We start from the raw sequence: 25,523 nt of genomic DNA, 5'->3' as shown, positions 1-25,523 counted from the left end.
GGCCCAGAGGGTGGTGATCAGTGGCACGAAGTCTAATTGGAGGCCAGTAACTAGTGGTGTACCCCCGGGGTCAATACTGTGTCCAATCCTGTTCAACATCTTCATTAATGACCTGGATGATGAGGCAGAGTGCACCCTCAGCAAGTTTGCAGATGACAGAAAACTGGGAGGAGTGGCTGATATGCCAGAGGGTCATGATGCCATCCAGAGGGACCTAAACAGGCTGGAAAATGGGCTGGTAGGAAACTCATCAAGTTCAACAAGGAGAACTGCAAAATCCTGCACCTGGAGAAGAACAAGCACAGGCACCAGTACATGCTGGGGGCCACCCAGCTGCAAAGCAGCTTGGCAGAAAAGCACCTGAGGGTCCTGGTGGACACCAGATTGATTGAACATGAGCCAGCAATGTGCCCTTGCAGGAAAGAGGACTAATGGTATCCTGGGCTGCATTAGACAAAATATTGCCAGCAGGTCAAGGGAGAGGATCCTTCTCCTCTGTTCTGCACTGATGAGGCTGCACCTGGAGTACTGTGTCCAGCTCTGGGCTCCCCAGTGCACAAGAGCCATGGAAACACTGGAGAGAGTCCAATGAAGGGCCAGTAAGATGATGAAGGGACTGGGCCATGTCTCCTATGAGGAAAGGCTGAGAGAGCTGGGACTGTTCAGCCTGGAGAAGAGAAGGCTCAGGGGGACCTCATCAATGTATATAAATACCTGAAGGGAGGGTGCAAAGAGGACGGAGCCAGGCTCTTTTCAGTGGTGCCCAGTGACAGGACCAGAGGCAATGGGCACAAACTGAAACACAAGAGGTTCCCTCCGAACATCAGGAAACACTTTTTTACTGAGAGGGTGACCGAGTACTGGCACAGGTTGCCCAGAGAGGTTGTGAAGCCTCCATCCTTGGAGATACTCAAAAGTTGTCTGGACACGGTCCTGGACAACTGGCTCTAGGTGACCCTGCTTGAGCAGGTCAGCTCAGGTGACCTCCAGAGGTCCCTTCCAACCTCAACTATTCTGTGATTCTGTAGTCGAGATCTCCTCCCGAAAACCATAATCTCTGGTTTGTTTTTTTTTTGCAGCCTCAAAAGGTCAATACAGTCATATATAGAATTGTAACATTATGAAAATTCATCAGTGATTAAACTTCAAAGAGAAAGAATTTCAATTAAGAAACATTTTATCTTGTGCTTGTTACTGGGTGAATACGGACAACATTCCCCCACCCCATGCCTTCCCCCAACTGCAGAAATCTCAGTAAACTAGGCTGGAAAAATAGATACAAAAGACCATAATTCAGCAATGCCTCCAATCTTTTTTCTTGGTTTTTTTTTTTTTTTTTTTTTTTTTATATAACAGTGATTTGGAAATATAAAGCATGCATAAGTGCTAATTATTATTATGAGATATACACATGCCAACAGAAGTAATCAGTCTAACAAAGCACATTCCCCTAATACGGTGCTGCTTCCCACCAGAAAAATCTGGTGTCAGAAAATGAAACCTATCTTTCGTTGGCACCTGTGCCTGGTTGAAACTGGTACACCATATTGTGAGTGGGCATTGTGCCACTCTAACAGATGGACAAAATTGTAAGCGTGCCAAAGCAACACAGTACTTGCTGCCTTTTTTTTTTTTAAAGCTAGAAAAATACAGTGTTTCTATACAAAACCAAAAAGGTTGCTCAGATGGTGACTCTTAGGAGTACGTTAAGTCTGAAAGTTGAGAGGATTCAATGAAATACCTACATAAACTATAAACAAGCCATGAGCACTCCTCCATTTAGACTGCTAGACTTAAGTATAAGGATTCCTAGAGCAAGGATGCATACACAAAGTGTTTTACAGCGTGGAATTGACTGATCTTAAATTTACGTGCAGCACATTGATGACACACCTCAGCTCTGTCTTCCTAAATGCTAATCCTGTTTCGAGAGACCTTACTTTGCAGTGTCCTAAATCCACAAGTCAATGAAAACAAATTCCTTAGAAGTTAAGGATATGAAGAAACCACCACATTTAGAGTATCAGGCTTAGTCTTACTTTAAAGTCAAACAAACAATATCCCAATCAATTATTATCAATTCAGACATTTAGGCATTCATCATCTCCTTCTTCAAAGCTAATTGAACAACTCAGGACTCAGCCAGGTGACAGCTTGGAGCAGTTTAAGAAGCCACCATCTTCAGGTGAAACCCAGTAACTGATTCTGTGAAAGAACCTACTGCTTTGAAAGTTGAAACAAAGTTAGTTATGTTGAGCTCCTGCAGGAAGTTTTAATTTTTAACTGAAATAGATCACAAATGCTCATATATTCCATTGATGTGCCTTGCCTGCAGGGATGATCTCTTCCTACTAAACTACTACAAATACTTGTCGAAGCAAGCTCTGAGATTTCCCTGCTTGTGAATTGCTAAGCAAAGGGGAAAGAATTACCTAGCCTTAAAAGATCACATAAGAATCCACTGTTAGAACTAACTGAAGCCTGAGATCTCCTTGTGTGTCTCCAAATGTACATACTACTGAGCTCAGCTCAGTGTTTCACTTAATAATGAAATTACAATAGCAAATGCCATTCTTAAACATATCCAAGCACCTCAAACTCATTACATATAGGCTACAGTAAAGGGATCATCTATCCCTGAATTACACCATCTTGGACAAGCAAAAGTTAGCACTAATTCTACAAAAAAAGGTTATTGTTTCTCCTCTGACCACTAAAATAATAAAATTGTTCATTTTTCCACATACAACTATTCCCTCCCAACATGTTCAAATATGAACAGTAGGGAACACAGTTGAAAAATAATAGTTTAATAATAGTAAATACCCCTTGACCAATTGCAGAATAGCTAACAAATTCCCAGTATCTTAACAATGATCTCTTCCACACAGGAGGCTTAAACATTTCCAATCTATAGGAAAACCTCCATAATACAAACCTCCAATATTCACAAAACTCATCACTAGAGTCTACTTTGCGTGCTTCATTAAATTAGCAATGAACTAGTAGATGATTAACGGGCGACTACATAGAACAGAATAAAACAGAAACACACAACCAGAACAAAGCCAGTTTTAGAAGTCATAGCATATGAGTAAACAGTTGAGCCCCTATTTAATATCCAGGCCAATATTATTCACACGAAGCAAATCATTAATTCATCATTTTACCTCACTCAAAGATCGCCAATGCAGATGGCAAATACATGCAATTGAATCACAGTCAAAGTTGAAGACAAAGGAAGGCAAAATGAATTCTACAGCAGTTTTAAATTGCCTTATGAATTCCCAGAGAAGCTGCATTAAAATTCAACAAAGTTAATAACCCACAATTCCCTTCAGAATATACCTAAACAGTTGTCAGCTCTTGCTGTCTCCAAAGCCTATGCAGTGGATCTGTCCCCACAGCTGTGTTTTAAAACAGCAGGACAGAATGAGAACAACAGATTAGTTCCTTGCAAATATGTTATCCTACCAAAGATGGTAACATCAAAAATTGTATATTGGGAAAAACTAACAGAATTGTAGAACTTCAGTAAGACATTATTATAGCCCACATAGTGTGCTAAATGCTTATACTTAAAAAAAAAATTAATGCTACAGATTCTGGCTAAAAGAAACTGCGTACCCAAAAATCCACCAAAACCACAAATAAAGCACATCAGGCAAACAAGCTGCAGTATATCTTGAGCTTTACATAAAACATTCTTTTCCTTTGGAAGTTTTCCAGTCTGACACTGATACTTTTCTGATGTCCTGATTGTTTTCAGTATTATATATACTTGCCCCACAGTACCTCCAAATCCTCCTCAGACATTTGAGGATTCCTTACCCCCAAGCAAAAAAAAAGTCTTTCATTCATTCACTTAGACATCAGGTGAAAACAAGCACTAACCAGTGTCTCTTCTATGACTTTTGTCTCCTTTAGAGAAGACCAAGAATCACAGAATCACAGAATGTTAGGGATTGGAAGGGACCTCGAAAGATCATCTAGTCCAATCCCCCTGCCGGAGCAGGATTGCCTAGACCATATCACACAGGAACGCGTCCAGGCGGGTTTTGAATGTCTCCAGAGAAGGAGACTCCACAACCTCTCTGGGCAGCCTGTTCCAGTGTTCGGTCACCCTCACCGTAAAGAAGTTTTTCCTCATATTTAAGTAGAACCTCCTGTGTTCCAGCTTGCACCCATTGCCCCTTGTCCTGTCAAGGGATGTCACTGAGAAGAGCCTGGCTCCATCCTCATGACACTTGCCCTTTACATATTTATAAACATTAATGAGGTCACCCCTCAGTCTCCTCTTCTTTAAGCTAAAGAGACCCAGCTCCCTCAGCCTCTCCTCATAAGGGAGATGTTCCACTCCCTTAATCATCTTCGTGGCTCTGCGCTGGACTCTCTCTAGCAGTTCCCTGTCCTTCTTGAACTGAGGGGCCCAGAACTGGACACAATATTCCAGATGCGGCCTCACCAGGGCAGAGTAGAGGGGGAGGAGAACCTCTCTTGACCTGCTAACCACACCCCTTCTAATACACCCCAGGATGCCATTGGCCTTCTTGGCCACAAGGGCACACTGCTGGCTCATGGTCATCCTGTTGTCCACTAGGACCCCCAGGTCCCTTTCCCCTACGCTGCTCTCCAACAGCTCTGCCCCCAACTTGTACTGGTACATGGGGTTGTTCTTGCCCAGATGCAGGACTCTACACTTGCCCTTGTTATATTTCATTAAGTTTCTCCCCACCCAACTCTCCAGCCTGTCCAGGTCTCTCTGAATGGCTGCGCAGCCTTCTGGTGCGTCAGCCACTCCTCCCAGTTTTGTGTCATCAGCGAACTTGCTGACAGTGCACTCTATTCCCTCATCCTGTTGAACTGAATGACAGTTCAACAACTACATCTATGCTAGTGAAACACAAACAGATTTCTGTAACTCAGCTGTACACAAATCTCACAAAACAGTATATGTTATTGAGGACACAACCATATCAGTAGCATCAACTCAGGCTTTTCAATGTTCATTTTACTCTAATGCTCACTCGAAGTTCATCAGCAAAGCAAACTGGCATCAAACATGTTTTGGTAACTGTATTCAAAAGACAAGACAAATGCAGTGCACAAATCCTGAAGGCCTTAGAGTTATACCCTCTTTTAAGTACTCCAGAAGAGCCATACTACCACACATCTATTAATAACAATTTTAAAAATCCACCTTTGATAGTTCTTCTCCTACTGCTTGTAAAAAGCTGGTGACCTAAGTGCTATATAGATGTGACAGCCAAATTCAGAAACAAGGACATGTGTTTCTGTGTTAACCTAATTGACTTAGGGTTTAGGGTCACGCTTGCCTTTAACATATAAGAACCTTGCAGGACAAAAGGAAATAGAACGTTAGAACAAACTGGTAGATCCCACTTTTCTGTAGGATCATCATAAAGCAGCTATACTTGATTAGAAACATAAGCCTGATGCAATGGAATGCAGAGGGTTTTTCGGTTGTTTTCTGCCCTCTTTCTTATTAACAAAGACTATTCCACAAAGATAAACTACCATCTTGGTCTGACCTAGAAAGTGATGCAATACCAACTCTTAACTTGGACTAGAACTATCAATGTGCACGGGCGGTATCGCAGACTTTCTGGATCTTGTGGATTTGCCAGCAGAAGGAAAACATTCTGAGAGAAGAAAGGGTATTATTTTTTTGCTGCTTCAGAGACATTGTTTAAGTCTGTTCTTTAAACTATATGTGCCTATTTTTAAAATGCTTGTTCTTTACCTATATTCAGGGTGAGATCAGCTTACATTTGGGACTAAGACAGCTTTTGCTGTCTTTGACTCCCTCAATCTATGCAGAATCAAACTCAGCTAAACTTAGATAAAAAGATCTTTACTCCTTATTTATCCTATTATTTGTGAATGGCTAGAAGAACTGTTCACAAAAGAAAGAAATTCATACCACCACAATGGAGGCATCCAAAGGTAAAACTTCATATTTACTTTAATACAAAAAACCCACTGAAAACTCATACTCTACTACAGCCACTTCCCCATATTTGGTTACCTTTTCCTAAAGCCTTTCATACAAACATAGAATCACCGAACAGCCCAGGTTGGAACGGGCCTCCGAAGATCATCTAGTCCAACCTTTTGTGGGACAGGAAGCCTAGATGAGATTATCTGGCACCCTGTCCAACTGCATCTTGAAAACCTCCAGTGATAGGGACTCTGCTACATCTCTGAAGAGGTTGTTCTGGTGGATTGATTGTTCTCACTGTAAAAAAATTTCTTTCTTATATCAAGGTGAAACCTCTCCCAGAGCCACTTGTACCCATTGGCCCTTGTCTTCTTCATGTGGCTCCTTGTGAAGAGAGCACCTCCGTTCTCTTTGTAGCTGCCCTTTCCAATACAGACACTAATGTTCAAACAGCTGCCTGATGGGTTGGACCGACCTCCCCTCTCAAAGGAAAAAAAATATAGCAAGGGCAGAAAGTAAAACCATTTGCAGTGGTTGGTGGGGTTCAGCTAGAGGATACATGGGTACAGCAGAGAGAACAGGACTGCTGTTTGGAGGGACCATGACAAGCTGGAGGAGTGGGCTGACAGAAGCCTCATGAAAATCAAAGACAGCACCACGCAACAGTCCAGGCTGGGGACTGCCTAGGCAGCAGCTCTGCAGAAAAGGATCTGGAGTTCCTGGTTGACAAGTTGAAGATAAGTCAGTAGTGTGCCTTTGCAGCAATGCAGAAGGTAAAATGCATGGTGGGCTGTACTAGCTACAGCATACCCAGCAAGTTAGGGAAAGTGCTTGTTCCTTTCTACACAGCTCTTATGAGGCCACATCAGGAGTATTGTGTTCAGTGTGGTGTCCAACAGAAGAAGCACATCAACAACCTGGAAGTCCACTAAAGAACCACTAAGATGGTTAGGAGGATGAAGAATATAACATAGGAAAAGAGGCTGAGGAGGACTGGTCATGTGTCGTGCCCCCAGCCATCCCTGAAGATTTTCGCAACTCACCTGGCTAAGACACCAGGCAATCTGATCTATGAAGTTAACTCTGCTTTAAGCTGTTGGACTAGAGATGACCTCCAGAGTTTCCTTCTGACCTAATTTGCTTTATGATCTATGATAAAAGGAAGCTAGATTGCTCCATTTTACCAGCCAACAGCACTTCTGCCCAATTGAAGTGACAATGGAAATGCACCCTGAGTTACAAGCCTAATCTTCCTAAGCTTCTACACAACTGAGAGATTCTGGTACCTCTAGAAGATGACTGCAAGTGCCTAAGATAAGCTATTCCTCTGACTGGCCATTGAAAGGAGTCTGTCTCTTTCCGGTGACTACACAGAAAGAGCAGGGAGAAAAGGCTTTTAAGTGGCATGCCCAAGTTAGATGTTTAAGGTGACAAAGTAGGGAAACCTCCTGAAAGTTCAGCCAGTAAAGCCTGAGAATACCACATACATAATGGATACAAAGTGAAATGCAGCTGGCTTATGAGGCTTGAGGTCAAGTTTGTAGGGATACTGGTGGTGGAGACAATCTGAGATTCATCCCAGAGTACTAAGGAGCTAGTGGATGTAATCACAGAACCCCTCTTGATCATCTACCAAAGCTCTCAGGAGTCTGGGGAGGTCCCTGCTGACTGTGAGCTAGACGATGTTATTCCAATCTATGAAAAAGGGTGTGAGGGAAGACCCAGGGAACTACAGACCTGTTAGTCTAACCTCAGTTCCTGGAAAAATTATGGAGAAGATTGTACTAAGTACTGTTGGAAGACATTTAAAGAACAATGCAATAATCAGGCACAGTCAACATGGGTTCACAAATGGAAAGTCCTGCTTAACTAATTTGATATCCTTCTATAAGGTCACGTGCCTCGTGGATGAAGGGAAGGCAGTGGATGTAGTTTTTCTGGATTTTAGCAAGGCTTTTCATACTGTCCCTCACAGCATCCTTCTGAACACATTGTCCAGCTGTGGGATGAGCAGGTTCACAGTGTGCTTGCTGAAGGACTGGCTGAAAGGCAGAGCTCAAAGGGTTGCAGTGAATGGGGCTACATCTGGCTGCTGACTGGTCACCAGCAGCGTTCCTCAGGGCTCAATTCTAGGGCCAGTTCTGCTCAATATCTTTATCAATGATCTGGATACAGGAGTTGAATGCACCATTAGCAAGTTTGCTGATGATACCAAACTGGGAGGTGCTGTTGACTCTCTTGAGGGACAGGAGGCCTTGTAGTGGGATCTAGATAGATTGGAGCACTGTGCTATGATTAATGGGATGAAATTTAACAAGTTGAAATGACAGATTCTGCACCTGGGATGGAGTAATGCCAGGCACAAGTATAAAATGGGAGAGGAGTGGCTAGAGAGCAGCCCTGTAGAAAGGGATCTGGGGGTGCTGGTCAGCAGCAGGCTCAACAGGAGTCAGCAGTGTGCCCTGGCAGCCAAGAAGGCAAACCGCATCCTGGGGGGCACCAAAAACAGCACAACCAGCTGGTCAAAAGAGGTGATTATCCCACTGTGTTCAGTGTTGGTGCGGCCTCACCTGGAGAACTGTGTGCAGTTCTGGGCCCCACCACTTAAGAAAGATGTGAAAGTCCCTGAATGCATCCAGAGGAGAGCAACAAAGCTGGCGAAAGGGCTGGAAGGAATGTCCTGTGAGGAGCAGCTAAGGACCTCATAGGCTTGTCTAGTTTGGAGAGAAAAGGAGGCTGAGGGGAAGTGGAGAAGGAGGTGCTGAGGTCTTCTCCCTGGTATCCAGCGATAGGACGCATGGGAATGGTTCAACGCTCCACGTTCAGACTGGACATTTGGAAGCATTTCTTTACTGAGAGGGTGGTCAAACACTGGAACAGGCTTTCTAGAGAGGTGGTTGGTGCCCCAAGCCTGTAAGTGTTTAAGAGGCATTTGGACAATGCCCTTAATAACATGCTTTAACTTCTGGTCAGCCCTGAATTGGTCAGGCAGTTGGACTAGATGATCATTGTAGGTCCCTTCCAACTGAAAGAGTCCATTCTATTCTATCTCATCCACCTTTCTATTTACAAATGAATGATTTTCAGAGCAAGGCACATCCAGGATGAGCAATGAATCTCACCCAGGCATTTCAAAATCAGTTTTCAGACCAGAACCATTCTGACCTGAAACCTTAACTCTGAAATGTCTGGGTTTTGGCACATTGCTCATCAGCCTGCAGCAAATCACGTAATGTTCAGAGGAAAGAAATACTCTGAAGCTTGGGCTCCTCTCTTCAGGCTCTATGCAAGATCTGCTGAAGAACTTATTAGTGCTCTCCACAGTGCTGGAAATAACTTTTTATTCTCTTGTTTAGGACATGCCAGATAGGATCTGCAAGAACCTGAAATTGTCACCAAGCTACCCAAAATGAGGAAACTGCTGGGAGAGACTCAAATATGTAACTTGGATACAAATTCTTGAGTACAAAGAAAGTCTAAATTTCTTTAAGAAGTTGCTGAGGGCAAAGCAGGCAGTGACAGTAAACACTGAAAACTGATCTGAAAGACAAAGGGCACAACTATGCTGGCAGACTGTAGTTTGCCTTGGCAAATCTGCTTAAGAGACACAGCTCTGACCGTACTATGATGTAACTTCCAATAAAAAATACTAAGTGCTTCTTAGTATCTTGTCTTCACAACATTTCCCTTCTGTACCAATGATGAGAATTTCAGTACAAGAATACTATTAGAATGACACTGATTTCTAAAAGCTATCAAACTGGCCTTTGAAAATTGTACAAGCACTCAGAATATCCCTGACCAGAGTACACATCACATTCTTAATCATTCCTGAGATGTCCTCCAAAACAAAATAATTACAGAGTCCTATACAAAAAAGTCTCCAATGGTCATCCTAAGAATTTGGCTCTTGAGTTCTTCAAGCAAAGATTATAACCCCTGCCATATAGGTCTACCTGTGCAAACAAACTGGAAAGCACATAGGCAATATTTTGATTTGTCTGATTTACTCTGGCACTAACAGAAAAAACATCAAAGCGCAACCATACCCAGTAAAATAGGTGAGAAAAGAATAAATGAGCAAGCAAAATCCCAAGGCCAATTTTCATCAGGAAACTGTTAGTCCAGTTAAAAGAAATGAAACCTACTCAAAGGGGATAAAAAATATCAGAAGTGAACAGGAATCACCATAAGTACCATTTGAAGTGGCGAAGATTAAGTTAAACTTATTATATCAGCTGTAGAAACAAGCAAAATAGTTCTAAACAATCTAAACTCAATTAGCAGGAGCTATTCACAGCATCTTAGAGCTCACTGTGGACTAGCTTACCCCCCTTAGCTTACACTGAGCTCTATGATGCCATGACTATGTTGTTAAGCTAGGTGACCTAAAGCCAGCTCAGGTACCTCTGTAATACACTGCCAACTCTGGTTAAACGTTACAGGCTGTGCCTATTGAACTGATATTATACAAGCTCTTCACAACACAGCTCCCCATGGGTTCACCAATGGTATTTCCTGTGGTGGGGCACATTCAGATACCAGATTGCATGTCCTGTGTAGTTTTTCATAATCAAATTCATGTATTCTTGTGTGTGTGTTTAACAGAGCGCCAAGATAATTTCTCCACAACTGTATTTGAACTGCCATCCTGCATTCCGATCAAATAATACAAAAGATCTAAAAGCTCGATTGAAAAAACATCTACAAAGGAATTGTTCATGTTAAATACAGCTGTCTTACAAAAACTCTATGAGTAACACTACATTCAGCATGTATATGCCAGCGCTTGCATATTGCAGGAATTTAGAGAGCTTGTGCATATGAATAATTCTTCACAATTCAACAAAAATACAAGTAAGGTTCCTAAAGTTCTTTCCCATTTAAGCCATCCCAACATAATGGCATAAAGTGGCTTGATTTCTTTCTGAAATACTTACTAAAATATTTCTTCATGCTTCTAAACAATAAAACATTTAATAAATAAGCCTATTATAAAACAGACTTTTCTTAAAATAAATTCTTAGGGTTTAACAGGAATTAGGGACAGCAACCCTTCCAGCTCTTCTAACAATAAATACCTGCTAAAGCGTTTGTTTTTTTTTTTTTTAATATTTTATGAGGGTATAAACATTAGTAAATTCAAAGCACATCAAGCTGACATTTTGTTTTGCTATACTTCACTGAAATGTATGAATGCAGAAATATACACAATATAAAACTAAAGGGGCAAACAGAATGCTTACTTTCTCTAAATGCTTTACAGTAGCCAAGGAATGACAACAAAAAGAACAGGGCACACAGTAGGTCTGCTCTGCCAACAATCCCGGCAACCTTAAAAAAAAAAGAAAAAGTTTCAGATTACCAGATTTTATTCTTAGAAAACCTGAGATAAAGGTACACACACATATACAAAGTGAAACGTATAGAAGAATATCACTGTATGACTTTTTTTTTAACCTGGTTTACTGGATTAATGATACCCAGTTTTCTAAGCTGCATCCTAATATTGATTGGGTATTGCTTAGTATCAACTAGGTAAATGATTTGGCTCTAGTTTATGAAAAACTGCTGTTTTAAGAAATGAAGAAGAACCTCACTGGATAAAATGTAGACTCTGCCTGATTTCATCTGTTTTTTGGATCAAGTTACCTTTCAGTAGAACTCTTAGCAAACATCCTACAAAATTGGCAGCTCTGCTGAAATGCAAATCAAGATTGTCCACTTTCAGAAGACAAGCCAGCCTTCAAATTGCAGTCTGAACACTCAGAATGGACAAATAGCTTCTAGCCTGCAGAATTAGGAAAAAAAAAATCCCCCACTCTGGCAGTTTTTTGTGTTATATTAATTGATTGCATTAGAGCTACCTCCAAACACATCTTGTAACAGAAGCTGTACTAACACGAAAGAAAATGAGAAGCACATTCTGGGACCTCTGTACTCCAGATCTGTGCCAACCTATTTAAATCAAGAACATTCTCAGGGCCATCAACAAGCTTTGGTTCAAGCCCTTAAACTGCATTTACGATAACTTGCTGAGACACGGCATGACATATTTTTGGATCTTCGTCCCTCAATTACACAAGGGTCAGGATACACCATGATTTTTTTTGTCGAAATGATGACACAGGGGGATGGCAGGGGACTGTATAGGTCCTGATGTTGGGACCTCACTCATACGGGACTACACCCATAGCAAGAATCATGGAAACACCCCTTACTTTTCAGTCTAGCTCTACTTCTTGGAGTGCTGGGTTCCATGTTTCCAGAAGACGACGTACAAAGAGGCCTTTCTGAAGTAGGGCAGAACAGCTACGGGGTTTTTTTTTAATCCCCTTTTTGAGGTGATGTTTCAGGGACAAAAGCAGAAACTTTGGTTCTTGTATAGTACACCAGTTGTCCCATTTTGTGAGTGGAACAGAAAGAGGAAAGTGAAAAAATAAATTGTATCTTCATTTTGTTAGGCACCTACTAACCCTCTCTTAGGAAAAGGGCTTTTTTTTTTATGTCAGTATGACATGATAGAACAACTATTTCTAAATAACATCAGAGATAGAAAGAGAAGTGTAGAGGCATGAGGATAGCACTGAATCCACTGAAGAGACTCTCCCACTTCACTCTCAGCTTCACTTAAGCACCATAAAAGGAGAAACTCTTGGACTCTTAAATTCAGTTCAGAAAAACTTGATTTATCCAAAGCCATGCATCTAACTTCCCTGCTTCTTTTTCTGTCTTATAGAGGAATTACGAGAATTAATTCAATAGTTGCGGTGTGCTTTGGAAGGTGAAAATACTGAAGTGTCATTCTGTTTCAGGAGCTGCTCTCAGCTAATGAGATAAAAGTAAAGGTGAACCGACACAACTTTGAGAATAAATGCCAACTTGTTACAACAAAGAGATTAAGAGGCTAATAACACACATATGACCTCAGATGGCTCCAATAGTACAATGTTATCTCAAATGAAGGATCAGGCCTATAGCCTCTGGTAACAAAGTAAACAAAAAAAAAATTACTGTTTTAAATTAGTATCAGTTATATTCTTATCTTCTGTTTCATTTAGAATTTAATCACTCAAGTGTCACAAAGAATAAGCACTTTTTAGAAGAGAGAACTACACCACAAAAGTGCTTCCTTGTAGGTAGAAAAATTATGACAGATGTTTTTCTTACATAGGTACTGAAAGCATTAAACTTTTCAAGATCTGTTTTACATGACAGTTTGTTTTGTGCTCTATATACCAAAATCCAAAGCAGCACATAGATTCTTCACAGTTTCGTGTCAAAATATGTTGTCTCATTTCAAAACCAGGGTGTCATGATACTTAAAACTCACAGCTTTAAAACCACAAGGAATGCTTTTCACGGAGATGCTGCCTGACACACACTCATGCTAGAACCACAGCAGTACCATGACTGCTTCAGTGCAGCAAGATTTATTATTCACTGTGTAAACGATCAGAGGCCTTTGTTCACTCCTGGATCTTAGAAGAGACACAGTATGTAAGCATGCTACTTCTTCCCTCTTCTTCCAATGTTTGCCCAAAGCATACACAAGTCTTCAGACCTCACATATGCAAACAGACCGCATCACTTGTAATTTATTTTACATGACTGAGGTCTTATTAACATTTGGCTGCTGATTTAAATACATTTTTAGAGTCAAATGAAATGAAAAATAAAATTATGGATATTTACAGAGGAGTCAATAGTAGGTCTGTTACAAAGTTAAGACTCAAGTGAGATTTCTTTTCACGTGTCAGAATATCAAAAGCACTGAAGACATCTAGAACTGGTTTTGGAGAACAAATACAAGGGGCCCTTCTGAGACTAGCACAACATGCTCTCACAAAGAAGTTATTCTGCAGGCGCGCAAACACCAGAGAATGATTGGCAGGATGTTTCAGCCACTGCCAAAAGAGGTGCCAAATTACTAATACATAACTTTGCACCATCTCTAGGTTTCCAATGCATGCAGGGTCCCCAGTCAGCTGAGATGCATAGCTTTCCATAACCTTTTTCCCATCAATCATGTGCAAAGCAAATGAAAAAAGCCAAAACCATGGCACATGGTGAATAAAAGAAAAATCAGTGCCACATATATAGAATAACGTGCACTGAGGATTTAGTGTTCATTACTAGCACAAAGATCAAAGTTAAAGTTAGTACTTTCCCAGTAGCTCAGTCCTTCCAGACTGTAAAAAAAATTATTCCTGCATTGTGATTATTTTATATTTCATTTATTCATTATTACAAGACCAAGCAATCAGGGACCACATCCAGCAACCCCACTGGCATAAGGCCATAAGATTTTCTTAGCTATGAGTGCAAGAGAGCTTTTTAGGAAAACTATTTCCTCTTCACTAGAATTTCCACACAAGGACTTTGATCTTTGGTCAGGTATTTTAATTGGTTGCTACGCATGTGCCATGTTCCTATTCTGCATCTTTACAGCTTCAACTTCCAGCCACTGTTATGCTTTTGTCTGCACTATTAAAGGGCCCACTACTATCAAATTTGTGTTCCCCATGCACATAATTACAGTCTGTGATTAAAAAAAAAAAAGAAATCCTTTAATCTTCTCCTTCATATTAAAAATATAAACCCATAAAGTTTGATCTCTCATGACACTGGATGATTTCCAGTCCTTTAATCATTTTCATGGCTCTACTGAGCCCTCTCCATTTTTCCCAGTGTCCTTCTTGCAGCATGGATTCAAAACTGGATGCAATATTCTAATACAGTCACATACAGAGTTCATATAATGCCCCTACACCAATTTTCTATCTCCTTGGTTTTTTTTATCAAAGCAAATGGAAATGAAAAGTGGTTATGCATTTGCATTCAGTTTATCTTTCATCCTCCTCGGCTGCTCATGAGATAATGTTTCTAGTAATGAATTCTTAATCAAGTAATTAGGGAAACTCTCTAGTTTAGGGCTATCCTTTAGTTATTGTACTTAAATGATTTAATGTATCTTCCTTAATAAGGTCCAGCCCTGTGGAATTACAAGCTTTTGGACATACTAACCATAATATTTGATTGTTCTCATAAGGCATGTGCCAAGAGAAGCTTTAAGACTATATAAAAGCAACACGTAGAGTATAAGGCTATGTCAGAATTAATTAGTCAAGATGGTCGAGAACTTCAAAGATATAAATCATTGGAGCTGATTATTCAGTACTTACACATTCGGTGTGCACTGGATGTACAGCAAACAGCAAAGCAGCTAGAAGAGATGTCTTTGGAGCCAGATTTAGCCTTCTTCCTTTATTACTGAATTGCAGTCCACCCAATAATATCGAGAACACATCAACCATCAACACTGAGATAGTACAATGCAGTATTATATTGATGACATGAAAACCAACTGGGTAGAAGCCTCCAGCAAAAAGGTAATTAATTCTATATAGAAACAAAAACATTAAGGCTAGGAATTACATCAGTCGTTAGAGACAGGCAAACAGAAAATCTGAACAACTCCATAGCAAGATCATATTAGATACACACACAAAAATAAAAAAACCCTGCTGAAAAATACCAACAAACCCCAGCACACATGGTATTACCACTTACTCACCGCAGTCAGCTAGAAACAATGTCCTGACCTTTACTCAAAGGTATTCATATGGGATATCATATTCAGCATAATATCTGTCCTCTCCAAAGACATATGTTAATGCTATTATGTTAATCATACCTATGGTTACTTAGAATTGGCTTTTGGTCTGCAACATAACTTCAATGTTGGAACACAGGAATGTCCTGCAGATAAACAATCCAGCCTACTGGGTGGATACCCTTGGGCTTAAGGGAAACTGTGTCCAAAAACAACCTGATGAAATTATTTTAATTAAATCCACACAGTGAGGAAACTAATATGCACTGAGACTATGATTTCCACTGACAACCTAGCTGAAACGTGCTAGCATTTGGAATGATGATGTGGAAACCATCTGGGTACAATCAGTATCAATCCAGAAAGTAGTCAGTTAGCACATCTTAGTAACTAATTTGTGAGACTGGTTAGAGAGAGGTATTATGCAAGTGTTAGAACCAGAAGGAAGCGTAAGTGAAAATTCATTCTAAAACCCTAGTCAAGATAAGAAGTCTGGGGGAAAATGGAGAGGGAGAAGAAAAGGGAGAAAGGTCTTGTTATTATCCATGTACTTTTCTCAGTAGGTGAGATATACAAAAACTTAGTTTGGATAGGGGATTTTATATAGTTCATTTGGTCAGTCTGCATCTGGCTTAAGTGAAATCTATTAAAAAACCCTAACCTATTATAAATGTGATACACATAAAAGTTGGAGCTTAGGGAAATTAAGAAAAACAATTTCTTACTTGTGAAAATAGCATTTTATGGATCATCTCCAATGCTCATCTATATTTTCAGATATAGTAATGACTGTATCCCAGTTCGTTCTTTAACCTAACCAGGATGTTACTAGAGATGGAATATACCACAGAGACCTTGAAAAGAAAGGAAAGCATGTGCTGTGTAATGCACTGAAAGCTTTAATAGGTTTAAGACTCTGACACATTCAATTCAGTTGCATATTTTCCTTGATGAAAATGTGAAGAAAGCCCAAGAGACAGTGAAACCCACAGTGCTAAGTACTTAAAACACTGACACTGCGCTCAAGAGTCAAAGTTTTTGCTTGAATATGAGGACTACGAGTGGGAATTCTTCCGCAATTACTTAGTCCCTGGCTTAGACCGGACACAACTGCAGAACCAGTGCCAGATCCCCATCCACACCATTGAGTTGCATGGAGAAAATAAAGAAACTTAAAGACTGAGTCCTCAAAGATTCTCTGCATTACTGTGCCCAATTTCTATATAGTCTACTGCTTGTTCAAATCTGTGCAAAAAACATGAGCAATAATCCTCATAAACCTTTAGTTGAGAAAACCAGCAAGTCGTATATACAGGCAGACATCTCTCTCACTAGGATTCTCAGACACAAACACTCACTTGAAGTTAGAATATCAGGGGGAAGAAGAGATGGGAAGACTATTCAGTGATCTGGTGGCAAAAGGCCACAGTAGATTGATGCTATTTATAAAAAAATCATTTGACAGGTCACCAGGAAAGCAGAGAACAGAAACTACAATAGCAGTATAAGTGGCAGCATGGCTAAGTGAAGGGAACGTACATCTCATAGTTCTTTGATGATGTGACCTACATACTGAACCATACTGCCCTTAGTACCAAGGTATATAAGAGAATAAGACGCAATCTCTGAAAGGTACATTGAAGTACAGAATATCAAAATAATGTATACTTTGGGAAAGAAATAAGTTGAAAGTTAAAACTCAATTTGAAATTAAGGTAGTGAACAGGAAAATCATATTCAGGAAAGGTATCCAACTACCCTCCAGATACTCTGTCTCTCTCCCTTTTTGCTGCTTCCTCCCTATAATCAATTGAGCCAATATATGTTAAAAAAATTCAGACCTCAAGCAAAAAGACAAGTCTCACCTGAAAGTTAGGACAGTTAGTGGTCGATATGACTTATGACTGGTATTGCTGCTGAGTTTGCTACCCCAAAAGTCATGATGCCACAGGTCACCAAGTGGGGTTTCTGCCCTGAGGTCCTGAAAGAAAACATCATAAATTACCAGATTCTTAACATTTCTGTTTTGTTAAAAGTAGCTAAACATAAACGAGTTCTAACTAATACAAGCTCATGCTAACACAGACATAGCAGGTGATTTGTTGGCTCACTACTGACATTTGACAGGGTGCCCAAGTTTGCAATGAAGGTCACATTTTGGATGCCTGTCATCACAAAGGTGAAGATGCTTGGATTCTGTAAGTAGGCATAACCACATGAAATTTAGTAGAGCTATGCATATTCATATCAGTTGATAATCTGGTCAACAGCTGAGATATAAAAACCATGAAAAACCCCTTTACCTTATAGTTTTGTAAAAAGCCTTTGATTTTAGGTTTAGGTTATCTTGCGAAGGAGGCCAACTACAAACTACTGCAAATAGCTATTCTACTACCAGTGTCAATAGCACAACTACTAATGAAAGCATGAAAGCAAGGAGACTAAAGATAGAAAACAACAATTAGGTCTTTTTGAAGCCTTACTTCGCACAGGACACTATTCAATAGCTTTTTTACAAAAAATTCTTAATACATGAAACCAAGAATCAAAATCTTTATATACTGCTCTAAAAGATTAATACCAGGAGACAGAAAAGTAATGAATTATTTTAATTTGGGGTGGGATAGGGGACTACGAAAAAAAACTACTGCGAAGTCTGCTCTTTCCTTTTATCTTAAAGCCATGCTGACAATGAAAAAATCCAAATAATCTAGACTATTGAATGGAAAACATACACTTTGGAGAGGAAAAAATAAGGGCCTTGGTAGCATCCGCCTCAGTTTTCTGTGAGGACAAGCTGGGAAGCTCAAACTAACATACTCATCTTCTACTTGTCCCTCTTCTCTTGCTTCCCTGGAGCAATTAAATATCATTTTGTGCTATAGCAAACGTGCAGGTTAAATACACTTAGGACAGAAGCTAAGGACAAAATTTTACTAGCAAATTAATAGCTTTCATATGAGTGCTGGTATTACACCTGCAATCAAACACAAGTTACTCTACCTCCACCTCCTCCCCTGAAATCATTCAAGAGACCAACAAACCAAAGCAGATTAACAAGCCAATACAAACATAAGTAAGCAGACAGACCGAGTTGCTAAACCCATGAAAAGTCTTACAAAGCCTAGTGTTCTATGTCTTATTCCTCCTACATCTGTATCTACTTACAAGATTCCCACATTACAATACCCTTGGTTCACTAACTCCAGTTCCTCTCAAATGCTGTTACCATCTCACTTGCTCCTACAGTATCTTGAGCACCTCCTGTGGTCTCCAGTACCTTCCATCTCATCCTTAGCTAGCATTTTTGGCCTGCCAACAAGGCAAGAGAGAACACATACCACTGCTAGTCCCAAGGTACAGCCAAATGTCTGGGCCATGCTGATTGGCTGCTGCTAAACTGAACTTAAAATAACTCAATGTTTCTTGCTTCTCTCTTAACACATTCTGACTTTCATCCATCCAAAAATCAAAAAGAATCCAGGAAGAGATTTATTTCTATCACTTGATCAAATTTGGCCAGTACTAGACAACCAGTTAAAAAAAAAATAGGAAGGGGAAATAGGCTAAAAATCCTAGCACATTATCAAATGAAGTGAAGCATTCTCTAATAGGTTACTAATCAATATGCAGAAAAGAGAGCAGGGCTAACAGCGTAGTCTTTGAAAAGTCCTATACTGAAGCTGTCAATTAAGGCATTCTCAGGGAGAATCATAAGAAATCAAGACACACAGGGGATCCTATTTGGGCTTAAGAATTATCAAGGTGCAAAATGACTTCACTCTCTCACAGACGTTTCTACTGCCAAGTAACATCTACAAATTCCTTTCTTCTCCCAGGACTGCAATTTCGGCCTTAGGCACCTAAATGCCCGTTCCATTCCTCACTGGTATGCACAAACCCTAAAGGTCATAATTTGACTCTCAGAAGAGGAGTGCACTCAACCAGCAGCCCACTAAATCAATATAGCCTGCTTTTCCAAGGGCAAGTTGGGACTGGGTTGTACACCAGCATCTACTGAAGTCTTTGTACTCCGCAGGGGACAGCTGTTAGTGGGCGTTGTGGCCTTGAGACTGTTTTTCCAACCAACAGCACTGCTCCTTATGTACATTTGCCAAAGAAAGGGACTATGAAAGAGGGACTTTTTTTTTAGTATTAAAATTTTAGAAGTATGTCTTCTATGTCACAGATGGTATTCAATAACTTGAGATGGGAATATATTTAAGATGTGCAAGGCTAGATTTCCCCTTCCGCTAGAATCAGTCTTCTTTTGTCTTCCATTGAAAGAATGCAGGAAAAGCTGAATACATGGAATTACTTAGTGATTAGATTACACTTCCATGTGACCTAAATCTTCAGTCACATATCTTGCTCTTGCATCCAAGTTCTGTGAGAAAAAATTTCTTACAATAATTCTCCCAATCAGTGGACTTACCCTAAAATAGGAATGGTTTGCTCTAAGACACAGCTGTTTAAAAGTTATGTATGATTTTCTCTTTAAGAACTGAAAGTAGATATCAAAGAATCTCTAAATATTTGATTAGCAGCAGCTTACAGACAGCAGAGTTCAATACTTGAAGAAAGGTCAGTTTTTCATATAAAGGCTTATGGAAATAACACGTTGTGTCTGAAGCTTCTCCTAATCCAACTGTTTGTCTTGTCAAGCTAGTAAATAAATAAAGACAAAAGTCACTGTTGTGTACCAGTTAAAATTCTGCTTAAAATGACAAGAAAGCATCTGGAAAACATCCTTGAACCCCAATAAAATCTAATCACAATGTTCCACGATATGGTAGGCGTGGGGCCAACTAACAGTGTATCTGTCGCTAAATAAAATTTGAAAGATTGGGGTGGTGGTGGGAACTAGTAAATTAACAAAAAGGTCACTGTGTGGTACCCAAGAAAATACTAGGATAGTAAAGCTCAGTAACTCTACAAAATTACTTCACCTGCTGTCTCTCGTATTGAATAGGAATAAAATATGCTACACCTTGTTTAATAAACTCTGTCTTTGCTCCCCATTAAACTGGTAAACTCATTGTCTCTGTATTTTTCTTGTGGATTTTGTGTTTCCATATATTCATATGACCCCTGTGTTAAAATGATACTGTCACAAAAAACTCATTTAATTTCTAGGGAATAATAGAGGATTTTGATGTGAAAAATACAATAAGCCTCACAGTTTTTCAAATATACAGACTAGGTATGAATTAATCTATTTACGCAGTTCGTTGTATTTCTCAGCATTGCCAACAGCTATAATCCTGGTGCAGGTTGTTGTGTTGCATATATAAATTGAAACATTTTGAAAGTAAAAACAGAAAGAAATGGAGAAAGATTACAAGTGTGGAAATTGCACACGTACAAAACAACCTGCCTTATTTCAACATCAGTCTCTTGTTCGTTCTTTCAGGAAGCTAAAATATTATAATTATGCCCCAAATAAAACTTTGCAGAATGAAATATTGCCAGGAGCTGTATAATTTAAAATATAATGCTTCTTAAAAAAAAAAAAAAAAGAAAAGAAAAAAATCACTGCAGGTTCTTAATTTGTCTATAGTGTTCTCTTAGAAGCTTTGAGATTTATTTCCAATTTGGCAGATGTATTTCCCCCCCCATACATTTATAACTCAAGGTATGATGACTTACATAAACATAATATAAATTTGTCTAAGGAAACAGTAATTCTGTGGGATTCTAAAAGGCACATTGTGATATGTTGCCTCTAAATCTTGTGCAAGGCAAAAAAATATGAATTGTGTTGTTCTAGCAGTACAAGTCTCTAGATTATCCTCCCTGCATTCCCCATGGCTTCAGGAAAACAGAACCAACAGATGAGGGTAATTCTTTTTACACTGCACTTCTCTTTCCACTGCACTTCTCTTTCCAAACATTTAACAAGTACCTTCCAGAACAGCATAAGAGCTGCTGAGTAACACCAAGACCAACCTGTGAGCACAGGCTCACTAACTGCTACATGTGGTTCTATGAACTGTCTCAGCAACTGAAGACATTTAACTCCTCAAAGTCAAAAGAATCTCAGACAGAGGTTTGTTCAAGTCACATGTTAATCTTTAAGTATTTCTAGGATAGTTCACTGCATGTATGATAAGTGTTAAAATAGAGCACAAGAACACTCTGCCTCTATTTCAAAAAAATACTCTTGTCACAGGAACAGTAAGTGGGGAAGGAACATTGGAAAAGGAAGCTTTCCTTGCTTCTGTAAGGAAGATTTTTAAGATTTTTATGGTATAAACCACAGCTGGAGAACCCCTGCACTCTACAATCACTTAGTGATGCATTATGTATCTTGCAACCAGAGTAAGTTTATTCATCGGGCTTATTCATCTGTCACCCTGAGAAGATAATGAAAAAATCTCCTATTACCATCAACGGGTATTAGAAAAGTCTACCGCATACTCTCACTGACTTAGAAATAAGCATAAAATTAGATCTATAGGCAGTCTTGATGTGCAGGTACCCCGTGAATAAGTGTTACTAAACATCATATTCAAATTAGATCATGCTTTCTTTGATGACAAACAGACAAAGTCCATTTGGTATGGCAAAAAGAGATCCCTTCCCCTTGACCAGATATCAACACTTTTTAAGCAGAGCATCTCACTTGCAAAATAATGAAAGGGGACACATTCTGAGGAAAAAAATAAAAGCTGTTTAATTTGTTCACTCTTTTGTTTATGCATTAGAACCCAAGTCATGTCATTCAAATAGCTTTACGAGTAAGATTTTGCTAAGCATCCTTATGCTTCTAGCTTTCTGGTAGAACACTGCTGCACAGCTTGTTTGTCAACCTTAAATAAGGCTTACTTAAAAAAACCCCAATAAAACAAAACAGAAAAATGAAGTTCAAAAAAAGGAATATCAGAAGGAAGCTCTTTACCAGGATGAATATTTTAGGCCTACTTAGATCAACTATTGTCATTATTTCTTTTCCTATTACCATTTATGTCAAACGGCGCAGGGGGAAAGAAGAGAGACAAACCTTATTATTGATGATGGCTTCAGAATCATCAAAGACAAAATCTCCATCATAGCTGTTAGCAAAACAGAGGAAGGAAATTAATGCCACAACCATTTTAGCCCAGTAAGACGGAAGGAGGAACCATGATACATCATGGTCCAGATTAGGTTCTGCTTGTGCCATTCTGTGAAATGCTTGTTCCAAGTTGGGAGCTTCAGCATTATGTTGGTTGCAAATCTGAAAGAAATACACAAAAATGCACAGTCACATTTCACTAAAAAATAATTTAAAAATGGAGAGTTGGATTGGGAGAAGAGAACGAAGTTTCACACAACCTAACATTTTTCTCTCGGTGCGTTTCATAATTACTAGAACACATCTAAACATAATTTTCTACTTCAAATGTGGAAGAAAGGCAGTTTCTCATGGTTGGAGCACAGAGATAAAGCCAAGAAATCCTTAGATTCTAAGTTAAAGCTTTGACACAGGTAAATTCTAAAACCTTGAGCAAATTACTGTTTTTCTGTTTCTTCCTATTCTTTTCAAATGTAACAATCAGGAGTACCACGGGGACTGTGGAGCATCTAAAAAGTTCTTAAGAGAACTTCTTAGTGTGAAAAACAAACATCATCAATTGCAAAAAGAGCTCAACTCTCTTCTGTTAATTGAATTAAAGGATCTAGTCTTACATATAGCCCATACGGGAAACTCATACAAACATCACAGGTAGACATATACAGATAGCACTTAATGGACTGGGCCCTAAATCTCAACAATTCAAAGAGTGAGACAAGATGACACATACAATTAAGACCAAAGTAGTGCTCACTAGATCACTCTGCACACTGCAAGTACAGTACAGGCTAAATTCCACTGCTGTATTCATGGGCTTATGAGGTTGTTGAGGTAAATGAAAAAGACCATGCAATCCAACAGCACTGAGTGATCTATCAGTGTGGAGGTACAAAGGCTGGAAGTTTACCCATGAGCCACCTTTACTTGGAAGGATCTCTTCTGATGCTCCAAATCCAGCCCTCTGCCTGGACAGCTATTCTGCCTCAGCTTCTCTGGTGCTCCAACAGTATTGTGAGTGGTCTTATTAACAAGTGCTGCTATAAATGGCAGGGGGAGGAGGTTACGAATGGAAAACTACAGTAAAAGCAGGGCAGAGTACAAAGTTTTTATTTATAAGCCCCAGGAATGACAGGCACACACAGTAGCCTAGCTTCACAATTTCCAGGGTCAAAAGCTTGGCTTACTAACTTTCTTCTTATTTAATAGCTTTTTAAATCAACTGTGGCACCCCTGAAAACATTGCATTTAATGTCTTCATGCTATCTAGGAAAAAGCTCTAGCTGTTTGGCTTCTTGAACAGACTTGACTATCAGAGCTGCTAAGGCAATTGCTTTGTAGCTGTTTGCAGTGCTCAATTCCAGTCTCTGTACACACACCTGCACGTGGACAGGCGGTACTCCCTGTCACACCAGTGCCCCTTCTCGCTCTGGGGACCATATAGCAGTGCTCCCAAATTCAGATAAAGTCAGTAACATGGAGCTGTGCAACCTGTGAGAGAATAGAGCTCCTTAGCAGAGCAAAGCAGACCAGCCACTTGAAGAGCAAAACCTTCTCCCAAAGTAAACCCTTGTGCTCTCAGTTTGACGAAAACAAAGACTAAAAGCAAGAGCGTTAATCCGAGGGAAGTGTATTGCATTGCTCGTAGCAGCACAGGTACAGCATCACTGCCGACAACCCAATGAAAATATTTCACCTACTCAAAATTCATTTTGCCCAGAAAGTTTCTCCCATTATGCTGGTTCTATTTATCTGCTGCACAGCAGCTGCCAGCCCTCTCCCGGCCGTGCCGAGGAGCAGGCCAGCCCGCGGGGGCTCCCTTACACGGCCAACGCGTTAACCGCCCCGGCGGGGCTGAGCACCCCCGAGGGACCGCGGCCCCCCGCCGCCGCGCACGCCCCTCCGAGCGGCGGCCCCAAGGGCTCTCCTGCTGCAGACCGGCCCCCACGCCACTGCCCAGCGGTGGCACGGAGGGCGCTGCCCCGCCAGCCCTGCCGCCCTCCCCAGGGAACGGCGAGCCCGAGCCGACCCCGGCCCCGCCGAGAGCACCCCCCACCCACCGTCCGGCACCGACCCGCCGCGGACATCCCCCGCGGCGGGGACAGGGACGGCACGGCTCCAGCGCCGTGTGTGCCGCCGGAGAGAGCCGGCGCCGCGGGGAGGCTCGCACCGAGGGTCACAGCGGCCGTGCGCGGAGCCCCACAAACTCAAGGGCGTCCCGAGCGCCCGGTCCCGGGAAAGGAGCCCGCTCGGGAAGGCAGCGGCGGGCGGGCAGGGGGCGAGGCTGCGGGACGGGCGAGACCTGCCGGGAGATTCGCGGCGGCCCTGCCCCACTCGCCGCTCCCCTTTGTCCTGGCAGCGGCGGCAGCCCCGCCAAGGGAGGTGTCCCGCCTCGGCCCTCAGCCTCCCCGCCGCACCCGCGCCGTCCGGGCCAGTTCCGCCAGCGCTCCTGCCAGCAAGCGGGGCAGGGGCGAGGGCAAGGGCGAGGGCAAGCCCCCGCCGCGCCGGGGGTCCCGCACGGCGCTACCTGTGAGGAGAAGGAGCCCGCGCGGCATCTCCCACCCGGGTGCGAAACTCTCCCGCCCGGCGAGCGCCCAGCCGGAGCGGCCGGCGGGGGAGGGGCCGCGGCGGCTCGCCTCCGGGAAACACTCTCAGAGCCCATTGGCTGCGTCACCGCCCCACCCCTCCTTCTCCCCGCCCTCCCGGGGCAGCTCCGCGCGCCCATTGGCGGCGGCGGCGGCCGTGACGCGCGGCAGGCCGGGCCGAGGAAGCGGAGCGAGGAGATCGCTTGCGGTGGCAGCGGGGCCGGTGCGAGCCGATCCCCCTCCGCCCCGAGCTCCGCGGCCCTCCGCCTCGCGCAGAGGCGGCAGCCGGGCGCTACCCACCGCCTG

At 41.5% G+C, this 25,523-nt stretch overlaps 1 protein-coding gene across 1 annotated transcript in view; it reads right to left on the bottom strand.

The window, feature by feature from the left end:
- TMTC4 (transmembrane O-mannosyltransferase targeting cadherins 4) overlaps nucleotides 1-25,227 on the bottom strand; it is a 60,742-nt gene extending 35,515 nt beyond the window's left edge. Inside the window, exons 1-6 of the mRNA XM_068423512.1 lie at nucleotides 25,160-25,227; nucleotides 22,582-22,797; nucleotides 17,444-17,559; nucleotides 15,148-15,364; nucleotides 11,209-11,296; nucleotides 6,643-6,645 (exon numbers count right to left, since the gene is read on the bottom strand). Of these exons, the coding sequence (XP_068279613.1) occupies nucleotides 6,643-6,645; nucleotides 11,209-11,296; nucleotides 15,148-15,364; nucleotides 17,444-17,559; nucleotides 22,582-22,743 (586 nt within the window). The 5' untranslated portion in view covers nucleotides 22,744-22,797; nucleotides 25,160-25,227. The remainder of the gene's footprint in view (nucleotides 1-6,642; nucleotides 6,646-11,208; nucleotides 11,297-15,147; nucleotides 15,365-17,443; nucleotides 17,560-22,581; nucleotides 22,798-25,159) is intronic.
- Nucleotides 25,228-25,523: the final 296 nt, after the last annotated feature.

Source organism: Nyctibius grandis, chromosome 2 (genome assembly GCF_013368605.1).
Source record: "Nyctibius grandis isolate bNycGra1 chromosome 2, bNycGra1.pri, whole genome shotgun sequence".
Lineage (NCBI taxonomy): Eukaryota > Metazoa > Chordata > Aves > Nyctibiiformes > Nyctibiidae > Nyctibius > Nyctibius grandis.
The sequence above is the reverse complement of the archived record's forward strand: the minus strand, read 5'-3'. Positions and strand labels throughout refer to the sequence as shown.